Source organism: Tetrao urogallus (genome assembly GCF_951394365.1).
Source record: "Tetrao urogallus genome assembly, chromosome: 1".
NCBI classification, from domain to species: domain Eukaryota; kingdom Metazoa; phylum Chordata; class Aves; order Galliformes; family Phasianidae; genus Tetrao; species Tetrao urogallus.
In genome coordinates, this window is record NC_136813.1 from 124,554,780 (window position 1) to 124,581,950 (window position 27,171).

Consider the following 27,171-nt stretch of genomic DNA (forward strand, 5'->3'; position numbering starts at 1 on the left):
TTCAACACTCTAATTCTGTATTGAAACGTTGCTATCACTTCTGTTCAGAGTGCGGACGTATCCTGCCACAAAGTTACTTTCAGTAGGGGTGAAGAGAAGCTTGTAATTCTACTCAATTGACAAATTTTCTTCTCAGATCTTCACAGTGGGTCTCAGATCAAATATTCATCTTTCCCTTCACATGTGGAATCCCCACTGTGTGTAGCTGGTGTTTTAGACATGTAAGGAGTGAGCATTAATGAAATCAGGGTGTGACATGCATATGTACATGTGCTTGTCATTACCAGAGTTATGGAAGGCAGAAATATAGCATGCGTCCCATCTAAATTGCTGGTGATTAGGTTTTAAATTGTCATTTATTTAATCTACAGGAGGAATTACATACTAGGGGATCATGGAATGACAGTATTCCTCTTATGGCTTTGTTAGTTCATCTCCTGAATGTAGATATTTTCATAGATGGAAGAACAGTATGGATATCCAATCCTCACCCTCTAATTTTTGAAGAACCCACTCCTTAGCTAGATCCTTCATTTCCAAAATGAGAATGTGCTTCCTTATACTGATGCATGAAAGTGACTTACTAGTTGATTTTATCCTGGGTTGAAAGTTGAATCATTGTACTTTTCATCAACAAGATGGTCAAATTAATTTTGACTTGGGACGGTTGAAATGTGTTTTTCTGACATTTCTCTGGTTGAAACAGAACGTTTTGACCTTGTGCTACTTAAACATTCCAGTTAATTCAACCTAAACCTATTCATTTTATTTTGGGTGAGCACAATGATTAAATCCTCCAATGATCTTTGAGTTCTTTGCCATAGTTGGATTGTGAGTTTTGCTTGCCTGTGCTCCTAATAGCTTGGGTTTTCAAGTTAGATCATCTCTGCTGTGGAATAGCACCTGGTGAAAATACCACCTGTGTAACATGCCCAACAAGGCTGTTCAGAACAGCACAGAAAGGAGGCTTTGTGTTATCCTGGGTCTGACTAGAAACCAAGAGTTCAATTCAGTTTGGGCTAGGAACTACATAGCAGAATTTCAGTTTTCCATTTAAGAAAACAGAATGGACAAAAAGGAATTTCTGATTCAGCAGAACTTTTTCTGCCAGGAAGAATTTCCCAATGAGAAATCAGTGACACAAAATGTAAGTCTGTTCTACTACTTGCCCTATTACTGCACAGCTATGTTTTGAAATTTTGTTGGTATTCAAATGTGTTTTGTTTGTATACAATGTACAAGAATTTTAGATCACATGCCCTGCTGTCAAGTGAGTTCACCACTGTTAGTGCAAGGTATTTGTTCACTCCCCAGTGGGGGAAGGTATCAGAGTGTGTATTTGTATTTCATTCATGTTATATTTTTTCTGTAACTTGGGAAGAGCTATTTCTGAACTGTTCTGTTCACAGAATCACAGAATGGCCAGGGTTGGAAGGGACCTCAAGGATCATGAATCTCCAACCTCCCTGCCACAGGCAGGGCCACCAAAACTCCCCATTTAATACTAGACCAGGCTGCCCAGGGCCCCATCCAACCTGGCCTTGAACACCTCCAGGGACGGGGCATCCACAGCCTCTCTGGGCAGCCTGTTCCAGCACCTCACCACTCTCTCTGTAAAGAATTTCCCCCTGACATCCAACCTAAATCTTCCCTCCCTCAACTTAAAACCATTTCCCCTTGTCCTGCTGTTATCTACCCTTTCAAAGAGTTGATTCCCCTCCTGTTTGTAGGCTCTCTTTATGTACTGAAAGGCTGCAATTAGGAAAGACTAATTAGGAGAGTCTCTGTTGGGAAACTGTGCTTCTAATGTCTTCTTGATTATTAACAGATGTACAGTATTGTAAAGTTCAATGAAAGTGTGTGTCATATTTTCTTAGTACAGTTTGCTCATATCCAGTAAAAACAGTGCCAGGTCCAGACAGTGACAATAATACACAATCACTTCTCAAAAGTGTGGAGTAACAATGCAACTAGCAATATGAAATTGAATTGACTGGATTTTGTGCAGCATTAGCACTCATACAGCACTGGCCTTATGTCTCTGAACACTACTTACAGTTCTACAAGTAGAGCATGATTGACCAGGCATATCTAAAGCAAATCTTGAATTGCTTTTTCATATGCATTTAGGTAATAGACATTTCCAAAAGACCTTTATTAGTCTTATTCTATCAGTGCTAGATTACTTACTTCTACCAGGATTGTCACAGTAGCAAATCTAACCCCCGTTTATTTTTTCCATAGAAAATTGCCTTCATGGTAGCATTAGGACTGGTTACCACAGAACATTTGGAAGGTAAGATGGCATGTGTTGTTTCACGTTTCAGATTTTGAGTGATATTTTTTCTCTCTGCTGCTCCACAGCTGAAAGAAATGTATGGTTTGGTCCTCAGAAGGGCAATTAAAGATCAGGTAAAATGTTGCTTGTGCACAGTAGTGCTTTTCAGCCTCAAACTAATGGGTGTCTGTGTTTTGCTCTGTCTCCCATCACACAGGTGTGACAACTGGCTCTGCAGCCAGCAGCAGCATGCCTGGCATAACCTGGTGTTGGGGCTCACTCTGTCAAAGTGGTCTTTTAAAGGCAATTACTTGCCAAGGAAGATAGTGAAGCTAGGCTTTGGCCAACGCTGGTCTGCCTGAAGTGTCAGCAAGGATCATTCAAAGATTGAGGGTTTATCCCAGTCTTCTGTAGTGAGCATGCGCTCCCTTGTTTCCTTGTTGAGAAGGACATGCTGTCATTTCTTGAATTAACTATCTGTCATCTTTAGAGTTCCACAGAATAATGTCTATGACAGTAATGAAATTCTGCTTTTGCTTTACGTGTTTTTAGGTGAATTTAAAAACTACCTCTCCCAAGGTCTTCCTTTTCCCACGCCTTTTTATTTAGCCAAAATAAGCAGATTTTCATGAGCCTGATCTTGCTCTTGTGTGAGAGTTGCTAGTACACCTTCCTATGCCTCTAAATATGTGTTCAGACAGATATTGCATATAATCTAAAAGCAGCCGTCACCTACTGTTTGCTTTTTTTTTCCATCCTTCCAAAAAAGCCTTGCAGAAGTTAGCAGATTTGTACCATTCTTTGTTCTACCTTTGTCTTTCTGAATCAGGTTATAGATGAGAGCAAAAAAACCTGTTCAGCAAATTTGCCAGTTGTGTTAAATGGGTATGGGGGTTTCTTGGTGGAATGGGCACATTCTCATGGAGAGAGGAGTTATTATTAAGAAAAAATCTATAGATTGGTGTATTTTGGTTATGTGCTCAGCCAGTTCAAGTTGGTGAGATTCCACTGATACATGGAGTGCTAATCTGGTGTCTAGCGAAAGAGTGAATCCTGATAACAAAAATGTTAATGATAATTGACACTGCTTATGACTGTTGATGTGCTTTTAAGTTAGCCACATTCTTAGATACCTTGCTGACTCAAGAGTCCAACTTATTTACAGCTTTTTTCAATAAGGTACTTTTTTCTTCTCTTCTCTTGTTTTAAGAGTGGCTGTGAATTCTGGAGAAAATAGTGTGTTAATTATAAAGGCTTCTCCATACATGCGGCAGGTTTTCTGAGCTTTCTTTTTTTCTTTGCTTCTTTTCTGTCTCTTTCCTCTTTAAAACTGCATTTTAGAAAATCATTTGATGTCCCAGTGACTGAGAATTTGAAAGCATTTTAGAGAAACTTTAAGCCATCAGCCTTTTTAATGCCTTAATGATAATGGATTGAAATGGAAATTAAAAAGCCACAGCAATTTTGAGAGAAGATTTTTAATCCAAAAAGTGCAAATGATGACTGGTTCTTGTTTTCTTTGTCTAGAGAAAATAGGACAGCATTGGAAATTATGCTGAAGTGGAAATTATGCTTGCAATAGAGGGAACTTTTCTTTGCTCTTTGATTTTATTGGAACTAATAAATTGTTCACATGGATTTAATGCTTATGTTCAAAATGACAAGAACTGCTCTGCTCTGTTTGTTGTACAGAACACTAAGTGCAGAGATGCACATTTTGAACCTAACTACTAGAATATTTATCCTCCAGAATCAGTTCTTTCAGATATATTCAATTTTTATATTCCCACTATCTTGAAATAAACGGCTCTCACCAAGAGCTATTTACTATGGAAAGGGTATTTTGTCATGATTGTTGGTGATTACAGCTCCCAAAAATACCTTCATAGCTTTCACAGGCGAAAGGTTGTTGTTTCAGTGCTGTGTCATATTTATGGTTAGCAGCCACTGTGATTTACCAAGAAGTTGTGGTCATTACGCGGTTCCGTTTCTCTCAGTACTTCTAATGTATTCCTCAGTTTTACATTTTTTGAATTAGGCTGTGTCAGGATTGAGTCATTAAAAGCCTATTCCCTCAGTAACATCATCTCACGTTACTGATTTTCTTTGTTATATTCATTGATTTTGTGATGAGGAGCTGTGACGCCTTTCTTATAAGGATTTCTCTACCAGCCCAGTCTTTCCACCTGACTTCCAGAGGAAGTTCTTTCCTCTTACTGGAAAAAGAACTCTGTTCTGCAGATTGCCAGTCCTCAACAGTAAATGATCATCAGAGCCCCTTCCTCTAGTGTTTTACAGGATACAGATTGCATTGAAGAGGAAGAGGAATTGTCATTACAGGCCTTATTCAATAACCATACAGTGCTTTTGATGATGAAGGCAGTAGCTTGTGGAAACTTTGCCTCCAACATAAAGCTGTCTTCAACTTTATTTATCTCTGACAAATGCATTACCACTCAGGTTTTTTTCTTTCTGTTTGGTTTATATTTTTGAAAATTAACAAACTAAAGAATAAATCTGTGATGCAGCGTATGGTTGTGACATTGAAAGTTCCAAGAATACTTCTCAGCATTGGCACTGTGTTAAAATAAATAAATAAAATTAAAATCTAGATAGAAAAAAAAAAAAGAAAACATTCTAAATAATTCTTTACTTCAGGTCTTGCTAAAGAAAAAAAAAAAACTGAAATATTTCAATTTATATTATTGGATTGTTTTAATAAATTAAAACAAATTGTTTAGTTTTACTTCTTTAAGCCCTGCTGTGAAAGAGGTGGCAGAGAAAACATGCTCAGTACTTTTTAGCAGAAGTAGCAAGCAGCAAGCAACAAAAAATTGTATCCTACTCTTTGCCTCTGGTCTAACGGGGTGTGATTACTTACAGATATGTTCCTGGGTGTATGCACAAGGAGTTCTGTAAATGAAGTGCTGACATTGTGCCCTTCCTCCCTGGTGGCAGTATAGGGTAGAGTACATCCAGTGCCATTTCAGTTCATTAGTCTCTCTCTATTTCCTTCTATTTCCACTATGATTACGTTTCCCCCCCGGCCAGCTTTTATCTCTTCGCCACACTGATGCCTCTTCCAAAGCTGCGTTCCAGGTCTCTACCACCACATGTGTCGGTCAGGCTCCAGCAAATATTTCTGTTGCCTTGGTGAGAGCATGTATCAAATAAATTCTCTCTTAATCCTGGGACCCAAAAGGGCGGAGAGCTACAGATCCATCATGGGCTTCTCACGAAGACACTCAGCCTACCTGTGCACTCTGACACATGGAAATCTCTGCCATGTTGGGTCCTTTGTTTCTTTTCCCAAACCAGTGATCTTGCATCCCTGTGACAACCTTTGAGAAGCAGTAAGTATGGGCAGCCCTTGTTCCAGCTTTTTACCTACACTGCCATGCAGATACTGAGGTGCTGCAGCCCCTGGATTCACTGACTGGCTTGGAGCTGGCTGCAGAAACTACAGCTCGCTCACACTGCTGGAACCAAAGCCCGAAGTCAGTGGTTGCCTACTTCCTCTCTCTCTACTAGCATCAAGACACACAAGTTCTTCTTCTATTACATCCCTGGCACTTTTGACCTGGAGTGCATTCCCTTTCTAAGACTGAGACCGTCTTTCTTCCCGCAGCTCTGTGGCAGATTAGTGGATCCACATGTAGCACTCAAGCAGCTGCTGACATCATATTCCCATCATGATGTAGGGTTTGGAAGCTTCAGGATGGTGATTTCTTCAAAGCCTGATAATACTTTAATGGTAGGACAGAGCCATTACCTACACAAAAGCCTCCTCTTCGCAGGTGTCACAATGGTGGGAATGTTAACAACATTCTGACAGTGGTTGCAACCAGGGAGTGTGTTGCACATTGCTGTACAGTCTTGCATCACATGTTTCTTATAATGAAATGCTTCATAGTTTCAGGAGGCACGTGGCAACATTTGTCTATCCCATGACATTCTAGGAATCAGACCTGTCTTGAACTGTCCTAGAAAAAGACACCCGAGTGTGAGAGATGATACTCCCATGCCAGTGAGAAAACCCAGCCAGAATATGCAAGTGGTTGTTCCTCTGTTTTTCTTTTCTATATGATTTTCTTCTGCTACATCCATCACCCCAAGAAGTGTCAACTTAGCCAATAGCCCTTTGGGAATGAGAAGTTTCAAATCAATATCCTGGAACTCAGAGCCATAAAAAATCCATGTAGACTGTTGGCCTCATTCCTATTGACACTATGTTCAGGATGTGACCAGTAATACTCATACCATACACGTCCCTTTTTTTACTCAGGGGGAAGGTGCTTGCAAGCCAGAACTGTATGTCAAGAATCATCATAAGCATCCTGAAAGATGGACTGTATCACACTGTTGGGTTGCAAATGAGAGCTAGAATTCAATATTCCGAATTTTGTGGGAATTCTGAGATGGGACTCTTTACCTCAAATATTTACAGGAAAGACCAGACCTTCTGCAGAACCAGATGGTGTCTTGAGTTTTTGTAGGGTGTGCTCCTGGTGCTTTGATGGGCTGCTGGGTTAGTGTTCCTGCCAGTTCCTCTTCTTGGAAAAGTGCTCAAAGCAACACAATGGAAGTGACTACAGGAACATATAGCCTAACAGGATCTCTCAGTGCAGAGTATGAACTTTGCTATAAGATATCATTTGGTAAACATTTTGAAATGGAGCATCAAGCTAGCTGCGCACATAGAATCATAGAATCATGGAATCTTTTGAGTTGGAAGGGACCTTTAAAGGTCATCTACTCCAACACCTATGCAGTGAGCAGGGACATCTACAACTACATCAGGTTGCTCAGAGCCCCATCCAGCCCAACCTTCCACGTCTCCAAGAACGAGGCATCCACCACCTCTCTGGGAAACCTGTTCCTTGCCTTACTACCCTTATTGTAAAGTACTTCTTTGTATCCAATCTAACTCTCCCTTCTTTTATTTTGAAACCATTTTCCCTCGTCTTTTTGCAACAGACCCTGCTAAAGAATCTGTCCTCTTCTTTCCTACAGCAACCCTTTAGATACTGAAAGTCCACTCTGAGGTCTCCTTGGAGCCTTCCCTTCTCCAGGCTTAACAGCCCCAGCTCTCTCAGCTTGTCCGTGTGGGGAAAGTGTTCCATGCCTTGCATACTTTTTGTGGCCCTCTTCTGGACACACTCTAATAGGTCCACTTCCCTCCTGTACTGAGGGCTCAACATCTGGATGTAGGTGCTGGTGAGGTGTCACCAGCACAGAGGAGAGGGGCAGAATTATCTCCCTTGACCTGTTGACCACGCTTCTTTTGATGCAGCCCAGCACACGGGTTGGCTTTTCATGTCACGGAGTGGATGTTGGCCGGTTCTCCTTGTTAATATCTGCTCTTTCTTTATTAGTGAATTTTACTAAAAGTAGGCTTTAAAATACACTCTTATAATCTCGCTGTTCTGAGCTGACGTAAAGAGCTGGAAGAAGAAATTCCATGTGACAGAAATGAAATCCTAGTTCAGATAAAAGCAGCAATAAGCTTGCAGATTTCAGTGGGTCAGGAATTCACTCTTCCTTTCTGTACATGTTTCCAGAAGCGTACACACGACTGATTTTAACTAAGTGCAGTCCTGAGTAAGTGCCGTCTTCAATAGGTGTTGCCCTTTAGTGGGAGAGAGTTATGTATTTCCTCCTTTTCAAGACAGGACTGCAGCTCAGTGAGACCAACTATGTGCTGCTGTTTCCAGTGGTGCAGTGCCATGTATGGCTCACAGCAACATTTTGCTCGGGATTGTGAAGTTGTGTATTTTGGATGAATAAGTCATAGTGCCCTAGTTAGAGCTGAGTCTAGCCATGCAATTCTGACTACTTTTTCTAGCCTCCATGGAGAAAAAGTAATGTCAACAAAACTTAAAAGGATTTCTGTTCTCTCATCTGATATAACTTTCAAGGTTTAACTGCTTTATATATTCTGTTTTGTTAATAGCAGACATTGATAGTATTTTGAAAGCTTGATGATTGCTAAATGTGCGTGTTGAGGGAGCATCATAAAAATCTTGTAGGGAAGCACAAGTCCACTGTGAAGGAGGGGAAAAATAAAAAATGACACGTTCTGAATCTTACAAGGCAAAACTTATTAACGTCAGGCCTTGAACTGCAGCAAGTGTCAGTGCTGCTGCAACCCAATTAACACTTTAGAAACTGAAACTGAACATAAAACCCAAGGGATTGAGGATAAAAGCAGTTTGCTTAACAAGTTAAATTTGAATTTTTCCCCGATGAATGAGAAATACACAATTTATGCTTCTTTCTATGTCCACAGAAATTCAGAGCAAACGTCAGGAAAGGAAGAGAAGAAGCACAGCAAATCCAGCCTACAGTGGACTCTTGGAAACAGAGGTACTTGATCATTCACTTCTTTTTTTTTTTTTTTTTCTTTTGCCACTGTTTTCGTGTCAATAAAATGTTTAAAAGTGCTTCTTATTACAAACATAGATGTGAATACAGAACCACACATTCACTTGTAAAGGGGTATTGATGTGAAGAAAAAAAACACAGATTTTCATCTCAGTAGCTAAGCAACAGATTTTCTCCCCATAACATCATTTGCTTCAGACTTGAACTCAAGTTGATTTTAGTAAAGGCCAAAAGGACCAATTTTTTGTGGGATCTAATTACTCCTTTACCTATACAGACGGTCCTTTTAGATCATACCTGGAGAACAGAAGTGTTTTCAAACTTGCATTTTGTTTTTGAACTGAGAAATACAGATTTATTCAGCACATTAAAATTCCACCTTTAACGTTTCACCGCAGCTCGGGGTTGCTATGTGAGCTTCCTATAAAAATAAAACTGATTCACAGGCAGCTCTCTATTTAATTAAGATCCCTTTGTGTTCTAAGTTCTTAAAGCCTAAATAAAGTGATTTTTTTGTATGTGGTATCAGCAATGTGAAATTTTTGGCATGCCAAAATTTCAGATTTCTGTGTTTGTTGGCAGGCAGCAGACACATAAGACTAAGAAGAAGCCTATCAGTATTAGTCAAGCTTCTTAGTGAACTGACTGTTCTTTTTTGAAAACATTGGAGATTTTTATTCTCCAGAACATCTCTGGGAATTTGAATTATTCAAAACTCCTCAGTTTTTCTCCAGCCACCTCTTCATTGCAAATACTGATGTTCATACATCCGGTGTTTAACACAGCAGAAATTGTAGGCTTGCTAGCACTACATTTGTAGTGTCTTCTCATAAGACTTTTTCTCCCAACAAGTTTATTAAGAAGCAGCAGTTTTGTGATTGTATTCTGATCAGTGTTCAAGAGAAGTTCAATTGTCTTGGAGGAGGGATAGAAGGGGTGATGGAAGAGGCCTGCTACACCCTTAGATTGTACTTCTCATTGTATCTATTCTCAAAAGCATATCCTGAAGTGAGAGATAGCATGGAAAAAAAATGTCTGTGAAAGAGTCCTATATCTGATCAGCGGTATCCTCATTAGGAGCTATCATTAAATACTGACCAGGGGGAATGCTGTTTAAGTAAAATGGAGGCAGATGGTTTTCCTCTGATCAATTAGCTGCTCAGATTGATACGCTAATCAGTGAGTTGAGATATTTTGTGGCATTTCAGGCATTTTGGTGCGGTTTAATTTACGGTTAGTCTACTGAATGATCTTTAATTCATGATTGTTTAAATTGGAATTGCGTATAAATTAGACTTCCTATTTGCCAACGCCCCTCAAAACGGCAGGAGCTCAGCCTCTGTAGTGGTGATGTTGACTTCCTTGATTACAAAAGTGTGATCACAATTTTCAGTTGAATGTTGTGCATATCATTTTTGAGGCTTTCTTTCTTTCCCTAAAAATGTTTTTGAGACATTGCTTTCCCACTGTCAACACCTAGGTTTGTTTGTTTGTTTGTTTCTTGGTTGATTGATTGATTTGGTTTATGTCTTTGTTGTGTTGTTTTGTTGGTGGTGTTGGTTTTGTTTGGTTGGGTGCTTTTTTTTTCTTTTTCTTTTTTTGCATTGGAAAGAGTTAACATTTCAGGCTGGATATTTTGAAGAAATAAACATTAATTTAGAATTCATTAAGAGGCTGCCAGGCATCTGTGTATAAAAGAACAGTTTACTCACCACAGAATAAAACATTTATTAGCAAAAACCTTCTAATTTTCCTTCAAGCAGACTATAACAACATCTAATGGTACTGTTTGCAGTCCTCCTGTACAAGGATGGTGGAGAGGAACAATTAGGTGTTATGTAGACTGTTAATGAAGCCCGAGTAGCTATTGACCAACAGCTTTTACAATCTGATAAGTTGGTGATGGACTGCATTACATCTCTGTTAACATCTCAGTCATGTTTCCAGTGGGCTGTGTTTGCAAATTTGAAGTTCTTTGGTGACCTCAGTAATTGAAAACAACTACCGACTCCTAAAGGACATACATGTTAACTTCTGAAAGAGAAATATTTAACTTGGACAGTAATGCATTGCTTGCAAACAAAATATATTCCAGCTAACTGTGAGCAAGTGTCATAGAAGGTAGTGATGTGTTTCTGCAGCTGGGAAGTCCATCACCGTTTCACCACCTGCAAATAAAGATGTCATCTCACAGCAAGAATTTATTATGCAGTTTTTCCTTTATAGACATTGTTTATTTGTTAGGTTTGGAGTTACTGTTGCTGTTGCCTTGAGCCTCTGCAACATAACCTGAAACGCAATCAATAATATTTGCAATTTGCATTTATCTTGTTAATAAAATCTAATGTACATGAAACTGCTCTGTGAGGAAACTGTTAGAGAGGTAAATAAGGCAACCGTTTATATGGCCATGTTAGGGGTTAGCAATGAATAATCTAAAACACTAACCTGGCTTTTGGATACTTCGTTATGTATGAGAGAGCGCGTGGAAATAATCTGTATGTGACAGTAAGAGACAACTAGAGCACTTTTCAATAATGCTATGATACTGTGTTTTTTTTCCCATCCAGCGGAAACGTCTTGCATCAAATTTTTTGAATAACCCCTTGTTCCTTTCAACAAGAGGTAAGCATATTTTTAAGTCAATATACTACTATTCTAATTACATGTTAAATATTGTTAAATATTAATTACATATTAAATATTTAAATACATGTAGGATTTCATATGAATTGCTACTGGGATACTATAGGGTATTACTTTATGTAAGAACCCTGAACTTTTTAGTGTGGAGTGAATTTAGATGCTCTTCCTGCAAAATAAATAAATAAATGAAATAATAATTATAAAGAATAAAGCTAAAGGTCACAACTGTGTAGAAATGGATCCAAAGTCTCTGCAATCAATGGTAAATCTGGTCTCTAGCACTGTAAGCACCATCCAGTGAGAGGACTGATTCAAGAAGATAGCATTGCCAGCCCCAAATGCTTAAAAACATGTATTGAAAATTGGATCTAAATGTAATTGCTATTCTGGAGTTTTCATTTGCTTCTTTTTGTCAGCTTTAAGAAACTGCTATCTACTTTCAAAGGCTAGAAATTTACCTTACCATTTGCCTTAAAAACAGTGGCCAAAACACACAGTTTTTCTCACTCCAAGAGCTGGAGCAATTAAACTAGATTTGATGGCCTTGAAGATGCCTGCCAATCTTGTACTTAGGAGAACTTCAGATGCTGAAAGTTTCATGCTAAAATCTTTGAGAATGATCAACTGAGAGGAACCACTTGAGATGATAATTAGTTTATGTGAAGAAGCTAATTCCTGGAGAAATGTGCAATATGCAGAGTATTGAGAGGTGGGAGTTGAAACAAAGAGAACGCACAGTACAATTTAATTCTTTAGATGAGGCCCAAATAGGATTTTAAAAGACAAAGAAGCTTGAGCTGCATGTCAAAAAGGAGAGAAAGCCAGTGGAAGCATTTTCGTATTTCCTTGCCCTTGTTTTGCCTTCATAACTTAAGTTTTATTGTGGTGCATTAACGGTAAGGGACAGCATTTTTTTTCTGATCCAATTATTTCAGATTTTGGAGCATTTACGGTAGTAATTTCAATCAAGACATTCAATTAAGACATTTTTTCAGGGTTTTCTTGGTATACCTGTCAAGTGTCATGTTTAGAGCCACCTTTTTGGCACTGCCTTGAATTCCTGCTCCATGAGATCACCAACTAAAATGCTATGGTGCTTCTCTATATCCAAAATGTAATGTTCTAGATGCAGACAATTATATAATTGTTTTATTTTTTTAAATTAAATACTTACCATATGCCTCTAGTGCCTGGGGTCTCAGAGGACAAGAGAGGTTATTATACAGTAAGCTACCATGATGACATGCCTCTTAGAGGACCCATGCTCATGTGAATCCAAGTTGAAAGAATGTTATCCCTTGCTCAGTTTTATTGAAAAATCAACATTATTATTTGTCTTATCCTGGTACTTACTTTTCCCTTGTAAACATGCATCTGGAGAGAACAACAGTGTTAGCACTGGGTGCCGTTGTGCAAGATGAGGTGTAAGCTCTGATCTGAAGTCAGTCACTGTCCCCAGACAGCTCGCAATAACAGAGGTGTAGATGTCTGCCCATAGTGGACTGCTGATTTCCCCTTCTCCTATAATAAACCACTCCTTTAGAACATTTGTCTTCAGTTTAATTGGACATATTTTAAAATGTCAGAAACTTTACATCAAAACTGAACTGAAAAGAGAAATAAACAAATGAAAAAAATCCCTATGAAGTACAGGAAACAACTGTCATTTCCAGAAATGCAGAAGAGAACAATTCTTGTAAATTTCCAGCGAAATGTCAATTAATCAAGATTCATTTATCTGAAAATGTCTTACCTGAAATGAGGTCGCATCCCCTGACATACATCATTTGTAGAAGAGACTCTTCAATTACCAAGCCCTTGTTTGTCTGAATAACATTTATGTCCCCTGAGTAATCATAGTGTCATATAACGAAGGATCTGTGTGTGTGTTTTTGCATATGTGTAGTGACATCTGCAGATTTTATGGAACTCATTGCCAAAGGATGCGACAATTGTTGGAAAAAGCTGACAAATTTATGGAAGAACCCTTCTAAGGTTGTTGAATATAAAGGTGAAGATGCAAATTCCAGTTTAAGGAAAGCCTTAAACTGCTGTTAGTCTCTGGAAGGATACCTCTGGAGAAAAGCAATTTATGCTGTGCATGCCCAGTTCCTGCACTCTAAGCCTGGGCACCAGCAACATGGGATGCTGTTAGCAAAGGATTTTGGTCTCTGTAGGCTAACTGAGATGAAGCTGTTCCTTTGTTCTTATGTTCTTGTTTTTACATATCTGTGAGCATACTGCGTACATGTCTTCACCTGTACATGTACAGCTTCTAAGCTGCTTGGTACATGTGAGTGCACACTGGGGCAGCTGTGTTCCCAGCTGTGATCAGAGAGGGAGCTGAAGAAATTAAGGACAAAATTCTAGTTTGGCTGTCACCTCGTCAATCTGAAGGAAAGCCATCAGCTGCTTGTCACTGAAACACCGCATCAGTTCTCTTATGAGTCAGCAGCAAAAATCACGAAACCACTGCACTTCTCATAAAGCTATTAAAAATGTCTCAAACTTTATTTTTGGATTAAAGCATAATGAATTTCACAAATATTTTTTAATGAAAACTTGGCCTGTTTTCTAGTGAGCTCTGGTGGTTCTTTTTCCTATCAGCCTGTGAATACAGTTCATCCAAAGGTCAAAAAAATCACAGGGATTTGGGTGGAAGCAGATTGATGATAAAGAGCTGATGAAGACACAGAGCTCACTCCCACAAGTGGCTGAGCATTTTGGCTGTGAATCAGCTGAACACCTATATATTTAACAGTAAGTCAGTAGCACCACTTCTGTTTCCCAAGATAAGCAACTGTATAAGTGCCTTGCTGGTGCATGGCCAAGCAGTTCATCACCCAGCAGGCTGAGGTCCTTAAGGAAGGCTTCCATATTGATGACATGTGGAGAAGAGTTCCACAGGAAACTTCTTGAAAATTTCAGGTAGACTCTGTGCTTCTCATACAGTGGCATGTTAGTATCAGACCTTTGGGCACAGGGCTGCTATGGTGTAAATTTGAAAATTTTAATTTGAAAAATACTCACTGGTGCTGAATTGTGACAGTGCCCTGATCTCCCGCCTCTCAGCTTGACTAAAATTCTTTCCTTCCTATAGCTGAGAACTAGCATTCATTTCAGCAACATATTTCCCACTAATCTGTTCTCTGTCCTTTTTCCATATGCTAGCAAATGAGGATCCATTCTGGAAGGTAGGTGTAGCAAACTTTGTGTATTACAGGTGTCTTTTTTCATCACTGTGTAACTCAGTGCTTTCTTCTGATTACTGTAGTCTCCATCAAGGTACAGGATTGCAGGATGCTCTTTGCCTTTCATACTATTTTTGTGAAACATTCCTCACTTGACTAAATCTTTGAGCCTCTGAGTTAGAATTTCAGAGGCAGGATTTTGTGGGCTTGCATGAGCAAGGCTGGAGTTTCATCCCTTTGTAGAATCCCCCCTGAGAAACTGCTGGTCCAGATTTGTGCTTTTAATGACCATTTTAAGAAAAAATGAGTGACCATTATATGTTGTATAGATTAAATCTCTCAATCTTGAGTTCAAACTTTTTGAGAAGATAATTCTAAAATGTTAGTACTTTGGAGAGATGTTTTTTGACAGGACTGATTTAGAATTCGGGATGTAAGTCTAACTAAAATTATCATGAAACATTATAAGGAATATCCCTAAAAATGAAAAAAGTATGCTTTTGGAATTAACAAAGGTGCAATATTATTATTCTTCCTTCTGGAAAAGTACTAGGAAAAATTAGATTTTTTAATATAAAGATTCACAAACCACCAGAGTTTCAAAATCAGCCTCTCCTTTATTAAAATGCACTTAATTATACAAAGAGTAATTAACGTTGCTGCTACATTAGCATTGCAATTTACTACATGACATTGTAACTTTGTTGATGAGTCTTAGTTCATGTTATATATTGCTTCAGACAAAGTGTTAATCAGTCTTGTTGGAGAAAGGTTGTCAGATTCTGAACAGAAAGCAATTGACAACAGGGAGAATAGAGGGCTGGGGGAGCCCTCTAGAGGAGTTCACAAAAGAAGGGTATGTAGGAAAAAGCTGTTCTCAAGCATACAATTTTCCTAGCTGCTCTTCGAGGCAATGTGCATAAAACATGGAACTGTGCTTTTTCCCCAGAAACTTCTGCTTTCTTGCTTCCTTTTGTTTTGGACTTGAAGGACAAGTGAATCACACTTTGACCCATGCTTCAAAATAGAGCTACACGTGGTGATATATGAGTCAGATACACATTATCAAGAACAAGTGAAATAATTCCTGCACTACAATCTGGCTATATTAGTTCATTCTCTGCTCTGTTTGATAATTTGATTCTTATTTTTTCTGTTATAATGTATGGAACTTGCTGCTGGCTCATTTGTTTGTATTTGCTTTCGTACACCATTATTTCTCTTGTATTCTACAGTGCCCAGGGTGTTTCTGATAAACAGATATGTCTTTGAATGAGACTGGCTGCTGTAGTAGTGTCTGTGATTGCTGCCCAGGGAGAAGGCCCTGATGGGTTGACTTGATCCAAGCCATCCTTGCTTTTCTCTTGCAGAATGAGATCCACCATGATGAATACTGCACTGCTTGCAAGCGTGGCGTTAACTTGCAGCCCTGTGGCACGTGTCCTAGGGCGTATCACCTCAACTGCTTGGACCCACCCCTCAAAACTGCCCCCAAGGGGGTCTGGGTCTGTCCAAAGTGCCAACAGAAGGTAAGGTGCATGAAGCATAGTGCACCAAGAAGAGAAAATAGGAGAAACATCAAATTTGTGTACCACTAAGCTAAATTAACCTACATCACAGTTTTGGGGACCACGTTTGATAGAGTAATACTGAGAGTTTTAGTACAGTTTGCAGCATTTATTTCTGGTATTTTTATTGTACCAGACTTAAAACATACAGTGAATGCCTAGACTCACCATAATTACATCTGCTGAGATTTGTCCTGGAAAAAGATTAGAAATGTCTCTTCATTTTCTTTGTTTCTCTTTGTTACCAGAATGCCAGCAACATGTATGTTGCAAAACAAAAAATATAAACATTGTGGGTGAGGGAGACATTGCCAGAAGCATAGGCTTCACCAGTAGATCTGAAAGCTATACGGAGATCACATCATATTCTTTAAATCGTGTTTATTATATGATATTGATCATAGCTATGATCAGGAGTGCTAATTTATCTAATTGCTGTGAATAATGCTGATTGTAAGAAGAGTAAAATAATTACTAAAACAGTACAGTGTCACTAAATTGTAGAGTGGAGGCTTAGATTTTGTGCCTTAGATTTCTTTCTGTTTTGCCCTGGGATTACTGTTTGTTACTTTTTGAAAATATTGAGAGGAAATTCTAGCATGAAGCTGTAGAGAACAGAGCTGTCCTGTGTTAGATCTAAGCCCCCAAACTCTCCCACGAAACTCCCGACAGCATGAAGATCTGCTGATCAGGGGCTGAGAGATGTTTTCTGGTCATGGCAACAAGAAGCAGAGGCTTTGTTACCCTCTTTAGTCCTGGTTGATCAGTTTAGAGAGATATGGAAAGAAGTAAGGCCCAATGGAGATTGCTACACAAGTTTCTACTTCATTATTTTTCATCTTGTGAATTCTGAGACAGGAACTCTAGAGCTGGTCCTGCAGACCTGTGAGGCTGAAGGAATGAAAATATTAATGTGTGCGTTTGTGAAGTCCTAACTTTTTGTTGTTTCCTGGGCTTACAGGTGTTAAAGAAGGATGACAATGTGCCATGGTCTGGAACTCTAGCTATTGTTCACTCCTACGTCACTCACAAAACAGGTAGGGATTGATATGGCTTTTGAGAAGGGATTCTTTGCTCGTGATGGTCGATACCATTTGAATCCTTCATGGCACTGATATTAAAGCAGTGTTGCAATGTGGCTATTTTTCAAAGCGCCATAAGGAGCTGTGGCTGAGAACAGGAGGTGGCTTTCTGTTGCCTTCTCTGTCTCTGCTCCTTCTCTGTCTACTCTGAGGAATCTGAGATCAATCTCTGAGGAATTTCACTCAGTGAAATTTCACTCAGGCTGTCATGAAAGCGGTGACTTCCTGGTAAAAGAAAATGGGATTTTGAGGCACAATTATATACCAAGCTGGGAGGCAGAAAGGCACGATCAGGCTAGGGAGGGGCATACAGCTGGGTCTGCAACACTTTGCAAGATTAATATCTCAGATTCTGTAGTAATATCAGTCTCTAATTACATTGGTATTATTTGGTATCAAAGTCATTTGTATCAAATAATGTATGTGCATTGACTCATTTCCTGCTGCACTCTTACAATGGGCTGTTTAGGGCATTACAGTGTATTTGAGAGGAGCTTTGCAGAATCTGACACTGTTATGGTCTCTGCTTTTCACCCAGAATCACTGAACCTGAGTGATTACAGTTGGCTGACCTGTTCCTAAATATCTTTCACCTTTTTCTTGGCGACTTCAGGGCCATATGTGGTCCAATCATTAATTCTAGCACATTGTAGCTTTTTGGATCATCCCGTGTGCTAGCCTTTGATACAGACACATCCATGCAAACAGAAATTCTAGGTTTATTCAGCTGTATCTGCAGACAAAAAGCTACTGATATCAGAAACTTGCCTTTCAAAATGCATGCTTGGTATTGTCAAGCACACAGTTTTGTTATATTACCTTTTCTTAACTTGTACATCCTTAATGTTGTTGTTCCAGTCAAAGAAGAAGAGAAACGAAAGTTATTGAAGAGAAGCAGCGAGCTGAAGAGTGAGCACAGACAGTTAGAAGAAAAAGATCGACTTCTTAACAATGCAGTGAAGGTAGGACTCCTGACTGGGGACTTAGTCTCCTGCTGAGATGTTTATAAAGACTTTATGGTTGAAAAACTGGTAGTTCGTGGCTAGAAGATTATTTATGCTCCCAAGCTACAAAAGTTCAAGTGTGTTTGTTCTTCTGTCTGAGGAAAAACGTGGGCCTTCTTTATGTGCAAAAGCAAGTTCCCTGGGCAACCTGAGGAGAAGAAATCACCAGTGACTGAATTCCTGTTGTAGGCATAAAAACACAAAATAGGTTTCCCTGTCTTCTTGTGGTGCTGTACACAGCTCTGATCTGTCTGATGACAGTAACATACTTCCATCCCTCAGATGAAAAGATCAGTGTGTGCTCCAGTGGTAGCTGCTCCAGAACTCCTGAGATCAGGTAGAAGTAGCAATCCTGATTTGCCTTTGAGGTTGAATGGTGTAACAACCTCTCCATGAGTGAAAATGGATTCCCAATCATTTCCTCTGTGATTTCATTTCAAACTTAATGTAGGCTGGCGATGTCTCCTGTATGTACTGTGCTATGAGGGCCAGTGTCTGGCAGTAATGACAGGCCTGATCCCTGACTTCCATAGATGAAGGAGCTTATTTGGTATTAGCTCACCTCATGCCCACTCTTAAGGGATAGCTGTTAGTTTGTGTGGCAGGCTCAATAAATATTTGAAACTTCTTTCCCCTGGAAGAATCAAAGTGGCAGCTGCAGGAGTGACTGGTCACTCCTTGTTTTACCACTGCAGTTACCCAGAGGAAGCATGCTAAAATATTTATCACATTCAAAACAGAATGGAAAGGAAAGCAATAACTTATTAAAAGACATTGCAGTGTGGGATATTCCCTCTAAGTGTGCACAGCCACCGTCAGCGCTAATGGAAACAAACATATGTATGGAGAAGTGACCGGGGTAAGAAAGATCTTCAGTGGTTAGGAGAGTACAGTGGCATGAGGTGATCATACAAAGAAAGGCATTTGGGATGGATTCAGTTATTGGGTTTATGTCGGTACTGTCAAAGTAAAAAAATTTCTACATAAGCAGAACTGAGTTCTTTCAGTGGGAAAGAATCTTTTTTAAATAGTAAAATTAGCTGATGATTATATTTACTGGAGATATGCCCACTTGAAAGGAGAAAAACAATTAGAGGCGTTCCAGTGCAGAGTAATTAATTCCTGACATTTTCCTTGATAGAGATTTACATTAAAGAGAGAAGTTGTAAACATATCCCAGGTGAAATGGTTTTATTTGTTCAAAGCAGAATGTGGTGTATCTTTCACCTGAGATTTCATTTGTCTAACCCAATCACTGAGCAGCTCTCACAGTGTCTTTTTGAACTACTTGACTTTCAGGTGAGCGTTTCTCACTTTCCTTGAGCTGTAGGCTCCCACGCTCCAGGTAGTCAAAGGAAAGGAGTATGCAGATGAGTCGCAGCCAGGTCAAGACCAATGGGAGAAGGAAACCAGGAGGTGTCAGATGTTAGAGGCCATCCCCTTCCACCTAGCAGACAGACTCAAGTGTTTGATCAATCACTTAGTCCCTTGCAGGCCAGATGATGTTTAGCGGATGCGATAGCAGCTGCAGCAGTACAGAACTGGAGAGAGAAGGGAGGCTTACGGATTCTTCTTTACTCCCTCTTGGAGATTCAAAATGCTTTTGTTTAGCTCCTACTCTCATTCTCATTTTTATGTAGATTTGCGTGAAATGTTTCAAGTGATGGTGGGGTGCAGTTTGATCACCCTGCAGGTAAAAGAATTTCTTGTGACTGTTGTGGTACAACGTTAGGGTCTTAGATTAAGTTTTCTGCCAAAATATTGACATAATGTTTGAAAAGAACAACTTATCTTCGCAGTACTGGCTCCCTAATATCTGGGCAGGGGCCAAGTGCATGGGACCAGGCTCTTTTTGGTAGTGCTCAATGACAGTGGGCACAAACTGGAACACAGGAAGTTCCATATGAACATGAAGGAAAGCTTCTTTACTTTGAGGGTGACAGAGCAATAGAACAGGCTGCCCAGAGAGGTTGTGGAGTTTCCTTCTTTGAAGATCATAGAATCATAGAATCATAGAATCACTAAGGTTGGAAAAGACCTAAAAGATCACCCAGTCCAACCGTTCACCTACTCCCAATAGCTCCTACTAAACCATGTCCCTCAACGCAACATCCAGTCTTTCCTTGAACACCCCCAGGGTCGGTGATTCCACCACCTCCCTGGGCAGTCCATTCCAGTGCCTGACCACCCTTTCTGAAAAGTAATACTTCCTCATGTCCAGCCTGAATTTCCCCTGGCGTAGCTTGAAACCATTCCCCCTGGTCCTATCACTAATGACACGAGAGAAGAGGCCGACCCCCAGCTCACTACAACCTCCCTTCAGGAAGTTATAGAGAGCAATAAGGTCTCCCCTGAGCCTCCTCTTCTCCAGGCTGAACATTCCCAGCTCCTTCAGCCTCTCCTCATATGGCCTGTGTTCCAGACCCCTCACCAGCTTCGTTGCCCTCCTTTGAACACGTTCCAGGGCCTCAATATCTTTCTTGCAGTGAGGGGCCCAAAACTGGACACAGTACTCGAGGTGCGGCCTGACGAGTGCTGAATATAGGGGAACAATCACCTCTCTGCTCCTGCTTGCAACACTGTTTTTGATGCAAGCCAGGATGCCATTGGCCTTCTTGGCCACCTGGGCACACTGTCGGCTCATGTTCAGCCGCGCATCAATCAATACCCCCAGGTCCATTTCCTCTACGCAGTCCTCCAGCCACACCGCCCCAAGCCTGTAGCGTCGCCTGGGGTTGTTGTGGCCGAAGTGCAGGACCCGGCATTTGGCCTTGTTGAAACTCATCCCATTGGCTCCAGCCCAGCTCTCCAGCCTGTCCAGATCCCTCTGTAGGGCGTCGCTACCCCCAGGCAGATCCACACTTCCAGCCAATTTGGTGTCATCTGCGAATTTACTGAGGGTGCACTCGATGCCCTCATCGAGGTCATCTATAAAGATATTGAAGAGGACAGGCCCCAGCACCGACCCCTGCGGAACACCACTCACGACCGGTCGCCAGCTGGATTTGACTCCATTCACCACCACGATATTCAAAATCCACCTGGACGCTTTCCTGTGTAACCTGCTGCAGGGAACCATCTTTAGCAAGTGGTTGGACTTGGTGATCTCCAGTTGTCCCTTCTAACCCTTTTGACTCTGTTTCTGTGAATCCTGTGCCAATGACATCTCTGAATGCAGGAAGCTTGTTACAGAGCGCAGTCAGAAATGTTCTCTGAATGCACGTGGACATGGGTGAAGGCTGTTAGCTCAGACAGCTGCTGCTATGGCTGCAGTGTGTGTGATCGCCCTGTTCGTTTTGCTTTTGTTATCCTCACAGGAGAATATAACTTCATTTGAGGAGGACGTGCACTCAGGACACAAAAGGATGTTTTGAGAGATGTTTGACACCAATCTGAATGCATTCTCAGCCTTCCCTTCTCTCTCTTTGTTTGACAGAAATGCTTAGAGCTAAAAAGCAGCCTGTTAGCCCAGCAGAAGGGGACTCAGTCATCGCTGGAACGTCTCCGAACCCTCATTAGACTGATACAAAACGAGCAGATGATTCAGGTTACCATGACGACCACCACCACCTCGTCCCTGCTCACCATGCCCTGGATCAAGCCCTCTTCGGCCTCCGCCGCCATGCACCAGACCTTGCAGCACTCGCAGGGCCACAACTGACCGGGCCGCCACAGGACAGCCATGGAAGGGGGACAGACTTTGCACCCGGGCACGAAGAGAAAGGGGACAGACGCAGAAGGAAAGAGCGGTCTCGGGGTTTATACGCATTGCAACTTGCAGGCCCGTCGGTCCCACTTGTAGTCGCTGTGGCGGCAGCTTCCCAGGGAGCGCAGCGCACTGCAGCGTTGTTTGCCGAGACCTTCAGTGCTTATGAGATTTTTTTTGTTGTTGTTATGTTGGCCTTAATGTACTTATGGCAGGATGAGCAGGAAGAGCATGGCCGATAGAAAGGAAGTGGAATATCCTTTTAGCGGGGAGCAGGCGGTTTTGCAGTTCTGCTCTAAGGGGGGAGATTAAAATGCAAAGAGTTAGTGAGCTAGTGGGTATGTAGTTGGGCTGAGAGCTGTTTGTGGGAGGGAAAACGGTGACGTCAAAGGAAACTGAGCTACTTAGGACCTGACATGGATTCTTTATCAGAGGAACGAGGTTGGCCCCATTGACTCGGGCGAGCTGAAGCTGGGGCCGCTTTGACCAGAACGGACACTCACAGAGCCTTCGAAACAAAAGATCCTTTTTTTCAGTATTATTAAAGTTGAGAATTGCAGATATTTAAATAAAGAAACTGTATGAAGTTAGCATTTCTAGTAAAATATTGAAGTATTTTCATGCTGATGCTTCTGTATATGCGTTCCGAAGTATTTAAAAAAGTATGACTGTAAAACTCCTTACTTTTTTGCAGGTCCTTTTTACTTATTTTGCTATTGGTGTATTTTTCTCATGGAGTTTTTGTGCAAGATTTAGCATAAACCATAATAGTGGATATCTTTGGCAGATTGGGTTTCGTTTTTTAAACAGATTGTTTTGGGGTATTTTGTTAGTATTTGATTTTTTTTTTTTTTTTAATTTCAAGAAAAAAGCAAATAAATATTCTGCTTTTTTTGTTTCTTACCAGTACAGATAAAATGCCAAAAAGATAACTTCACTTTTTTGTACTGCGTTTTTATTGTTAAAAATATGTTTGTTTTTTTTAATTATTATGATTTTCCTTTTTGCTTGCGGAACTATCTGCCAAAATGGTACAGGAAAAAAAAAAAAATAACTGCCTCATGGGGTTGTTTCTCATACTGAGTAATATCAAGAGCTTTGGGGGAGGGACGGGCTGTGGCAAATTATAAGAGTTTGTTGGTTGTTTTTTTCCTCTTTTTTTGGAAACTTGACTCCTATTTAAGGTTCTGTTGGCTCTTAGCACACTGGGAAGTGCGTGGCATTGGCCTGGCAAGCCTCGCACGCCTGCTGTTTCACCTGTAGTCTTCCTGACCCCACGGGTCCACCCGTCTTCCCCAGCCTCGTGCTGGACGGGGAGTGAAACGGGCACCCGGTTGTCTCAGCATCACCCCCACCAGTTGCCATCGCCTCTGTTGCTTATGAGTTCTTCATCAATGGGTGCAACAGGTACTTGAGGAAAGCAGGAAGCCACCAGAGCACGGCACAAGGCTAGTCTCTCACATCAGCATATCACATGGTGCCGAATATCTTTTTTATTTTTAGAAAAGCAAAACAAAAAAAAAACAAAAAAAATAAAACAACAACAAAAAAAAACCCCACACGCGAGGGACTGGCTTTTTCCATCGCCCATCACTAGGCAGCACATGGTCCCTTCAACCATTTTCACAACTCCGGGAGAAACTGTGCAGTACTATACAAATCTATTTTAATACACAACACTCGGTTGAACAAGATTTTTATATTCTTTTATCGATGAACAAAGTGAACTAAGTAAAACACAATTGTTATACATTGGTTATTGTATGCCTATTATGCATTCTAACGTGGCTTGCAATGTAAATGTTTTCAGGTTTAATGATTTTTTTTTTTCTTCCTTCTCAGACAAATTAAAAAAATGAAAAGTGCGAATGGTTGAGTATGTGAAGAATTTCTGAAGAAGTGTCTTGGACTGTTAAAAGTAGTTATTTTGAGAAAGGGACTGTCCAGTGGATAGTGTGCATAGAAAAAAAGTGTTTGTCTTAAATATGCCAATGTAGTTTTTCTTCTTTATGATGCATTAAACTTGATTGACAATTTAATAGTCAATGATGTGCTGATTTTCCCGTCCTTCTCCCCTCCCTGGTGCACGTGGCAGGCAGCACAGCCCTTGCTCCTTGCAGGCTGCTGGAAGGAGACATGCTGCGGAACAAGGACATGTCACAGCTCTAATGGCAGCTTGGCAGCTTTGGGCTTGGACCTGTGCTTTTAGAGCGAATGCTCAGATGAGAGAAACAAGCCCATTCTGCCAAGCCATTTCTAAATCCCTGTGTAAATACAGTAATTAAAGAATGATAGATTAAATCCCTTGCAAGAGTTGTCTGGCATCTGGCAGATGAAAGGGGCAGAATTTCAGCAGAACAAACAAAATGAAAGGAAGCCAATGTTAAAGTCCCACAAAACCCACCATGGTGGATAATGCTTACGTAGAGCAGCAGGCACAGCGCTGACACTTGTGCCTGTTGGGTAGGGTTGGGTTTTGCAATAGGAATTGTCATCATCATCATCCTGCCACCATCTTAACCCATAAACCCTGCTCTGTGCTATAGGACAGGAGCCAATTACAGAGCTCTGCGTGTTGCCACAATAATTAATGCAGTTGCAAAGACTTGTAGGCTAATGCCAGCCTTTAATGTTCGAGAGTAATTTAAATTAAGGTTTTGGGGGAGATTTGTACAAGTGCTGATGGCTGCCATGCTCCTTGCTGTGGCCTTGGTCTCCAGCTTTGACAAGAATTAGGAGCTGTGGGGTTTCCGCTCCCTCCTTCCGAGTACAGGTTATTTCTGAAGATACACAACACTTCAAAGCTTCAGAACTCTTTATTTTAACATGATAGACTGTTTTCTGTGCATGGGACCTTTTCATTAGTTATCCTGCAGAGAAGCTGTTCTGCAAATAGCTGTTGGAATGAAACTTGTTGTCGCTGAACTTGTTGCTTTTATATTTGCACCTCTTCAAATGTAATTTTGCCCAATCTTCCCTCTCTCACTGCTGCCCTTTCCTCAGAAATGAGAGGAAAAGGAACTCTCGGGAAGCAGCACAGAGCAGCGCTAGTCCTTTCTGGAGAGCAGAACGATGAGCATCAGCAATTTTAGGCCATGCCAGGATCTTCAAGCTTTGTCATTGCAGGAGAAGCCGCTGTACACCTGGATGCCCCAAGCCATCAAAAATTACGGGGCAAGGATCACTGAGCCAAGCTGTATAGGAGTTCATTTTGCATAGGAATTTGTCCTATATAGTTTATTCTACACTTTGACTTACTGACTTATACACGTTGATTTATCATTGCGTACTGGCTTCTGAGCAGCTTGATGGCCTATTAGTAACACTTAAACTTCTGGAAGGGTGCATTATAAGCTGATGCATGCTTTTTGTTCTGTCTTCGGCAGGTCCTCTGTAGTTAAAGTGAGACGTTATGGTGAAGTGAGTGGCAACAGCCACATCAGATGAAACTCTGCTCACTTTAATCAGATTTTGCCAGCTGCAAAGCTCATTTCCAAGCTTATTTTGCTTAGAAAATGAAGCCTGGCTCCCAAGATCAATCACTAGCAACTGACTGGTGCATACAGAAATGCCAGCCTCTGTTTCTGTAAGCCTCTTTCAAGTTCATCATGGTGCATATCATTAAAGCAAAAGTTTTGTGTTTCTTTTTTCTTCTCCTTTAAAAAAGCAAACAAAAATTAAATTGTCAAGATGGAAAAAAGTACTACAAAGCGTACACAGGCATGTAGTGATGCTAGCCAGGGAGAAGAAAGCAAAAAGCTGCCATTGCTCTTTGAAGTTGTTGTTTGCATTTGTATGGCGCCTTGCAGATAACTTCCATGTTGTTTAAACGCAGCAGAAATGCTACACCCCAACATTTGATTATCAGCCTTGCTCATTAAGCATTTACCACAGAAATTTTAATTTACTTTTGCATTTCATCTCCAGGATGGAGGTGTGGCAATAGCCTTTTCCCTTCAATATCCGTACAGGGAAAGGACTGACTGCTGCCAGCAGTCCGGTTGCCATTGATGAAGCAATCTGCTGAGCTGTGAGCTCTGACATGAAGCTGGTGCTTCATCCACTCTGTGTGGAGACAGTGCTGTCTCATTTGTTCTCATGCCGCTGTTGCCTGCCAGGATGCCGGGCTGAAATCGTGGCCAAGGCACTGCCCTGAAAATTAGTGCCGCACGTGATTTTGTTACTTTTCATTTGAGGAGTTCTGCAGCAATCATTTCACCAGTGAGCCCAACGGATCATCAAGAATTACATCTGTCCCTCCCTCTGCCTATGCGCACTGAAGTACTGAAACCCAAGGCTGCAGCTTAAGCTGTGTCTGCTTGAGAAGAAAGGGCTGTGCCACAGCCTGATACAGGACTGAGCATCCTTCACCTGGCGGCTGCACATCCCCATATGTTGCACGTCTGTTGGCTCCATCTCCCTGCTGGAGCCACTCCTGCTTCGTTTGGTTAGGGACATTTTATTGCTTTATCTGTGCTAAAAGAAAACAAACACACGGGTGGTGGCAACAAACAGAACAACAAAGGCCTGACTTGAATTTAGTGTTGTTTGAAATGCACGTGTGTAACAGAAATTTTCTCGTTGTTTGAAATTGCCTTATAAATAAATGTGTTGAGCCACTGGCTTTGTTTTACACTTTTCTCCTCTTTTTTGATTGCTTCATGTCTCCAAAAATGAACTGAAAGGGTCCCACGGCGGGCTAGCAAAGGTACTCCACCACCATCACCTGTGGAATCATTTGGCGATGTCCAACAGCAAAGATCATTGAAACTGCACAGAATTGAAATAACAGTGAAACAAGAAGACAAATCAGAGCTTTTAATTTCACTCTGTGTGCTTTGCTCTCACACCCAGCCAGCCAGATGTCGTTGCCCTTGGAGGCGTGACATGGTGCTCTCTGATTTGCATTAACTCCACAGAACCCCCTGCAAAGCTGAAGCTCCCAGTGCAGACAGAGAAGTGTGTTCACTGTGGCCATAGCTGGAATTCAACCAGCTGTGTAACAAGAGTTAAGAGCAGCTCAGACTTTATGTCTGTTCCCAGAGCTCTCTGCTGTTTTGGATGACTCGACGTGTGTGGCTTTGCAGCCCTTTCTTATCAGTCTTCTTTTCCTGCTGGCAGTAGACTCAGCCTCTGCACTGCTGTACCTATCCTGTGCCCTTCTTATTTATAAAGAAAAAAAAAGAGGAAAAAAAAGAAAAAAAAAGAAAAAAAATCATTTCAACTAAATACATCTGGAGGAAGAAAAACACTAAAAATGAGAAAATGAGACATGCTCCCACTGTGCTTTTTCTTTCTCCCTACTCTAAAAA

At 40.9% G+C, this 27,171-nt stretch overlaps 1 protein-coding gene across 3 annotated transcripts in view; it reads left to right on the plus strand.

Moving 5' to 3' along the window:
- Positions 1–21,814, plus strand: part of PHF21B (PHD finger protein 21B) — a gene marked incomplete at both ends in the record, with an annotated part of 155,891 nt that extends 134,077 nt beyond the window's left edge. For all 3 annotated transcript variants that reach the window (XM_079549197.1, XM_079549198.1, XM_079549199.1), the window contains 8 exons: positions 2,245–2,296; positions 8,568–8,644; positions 11,233–11,287; positions 14,480–14,502; positions 15,870–16,028; positions 17,029–17,104; positions 18,008–18,111; positions 21,590–21,814. In XM_079549197.1, coding sequence (XP_079405323.1) covers positions 2,245–2,296; positions 8,568–8,644; positions 11,233–11,287; positions 14,480–14,502; positions 15,870–16,028; positions 17,029–17,104; positions 18,008–18,111; positions 21,590–21,814 — 771 coding nt within the window. The remainder of the gene's footprint in view (positions 1–2,244; positions 2,297–8,567; positions 8,645–11,232; positions 11,288–14,479; positions 14,503–15,869; positions 16,029–17,028; positions 17,105–18,007; positions 18,112–21,589) is intronic.
- Positions 21,815–27,171: the final 5,357 nt, after the last annotated feature.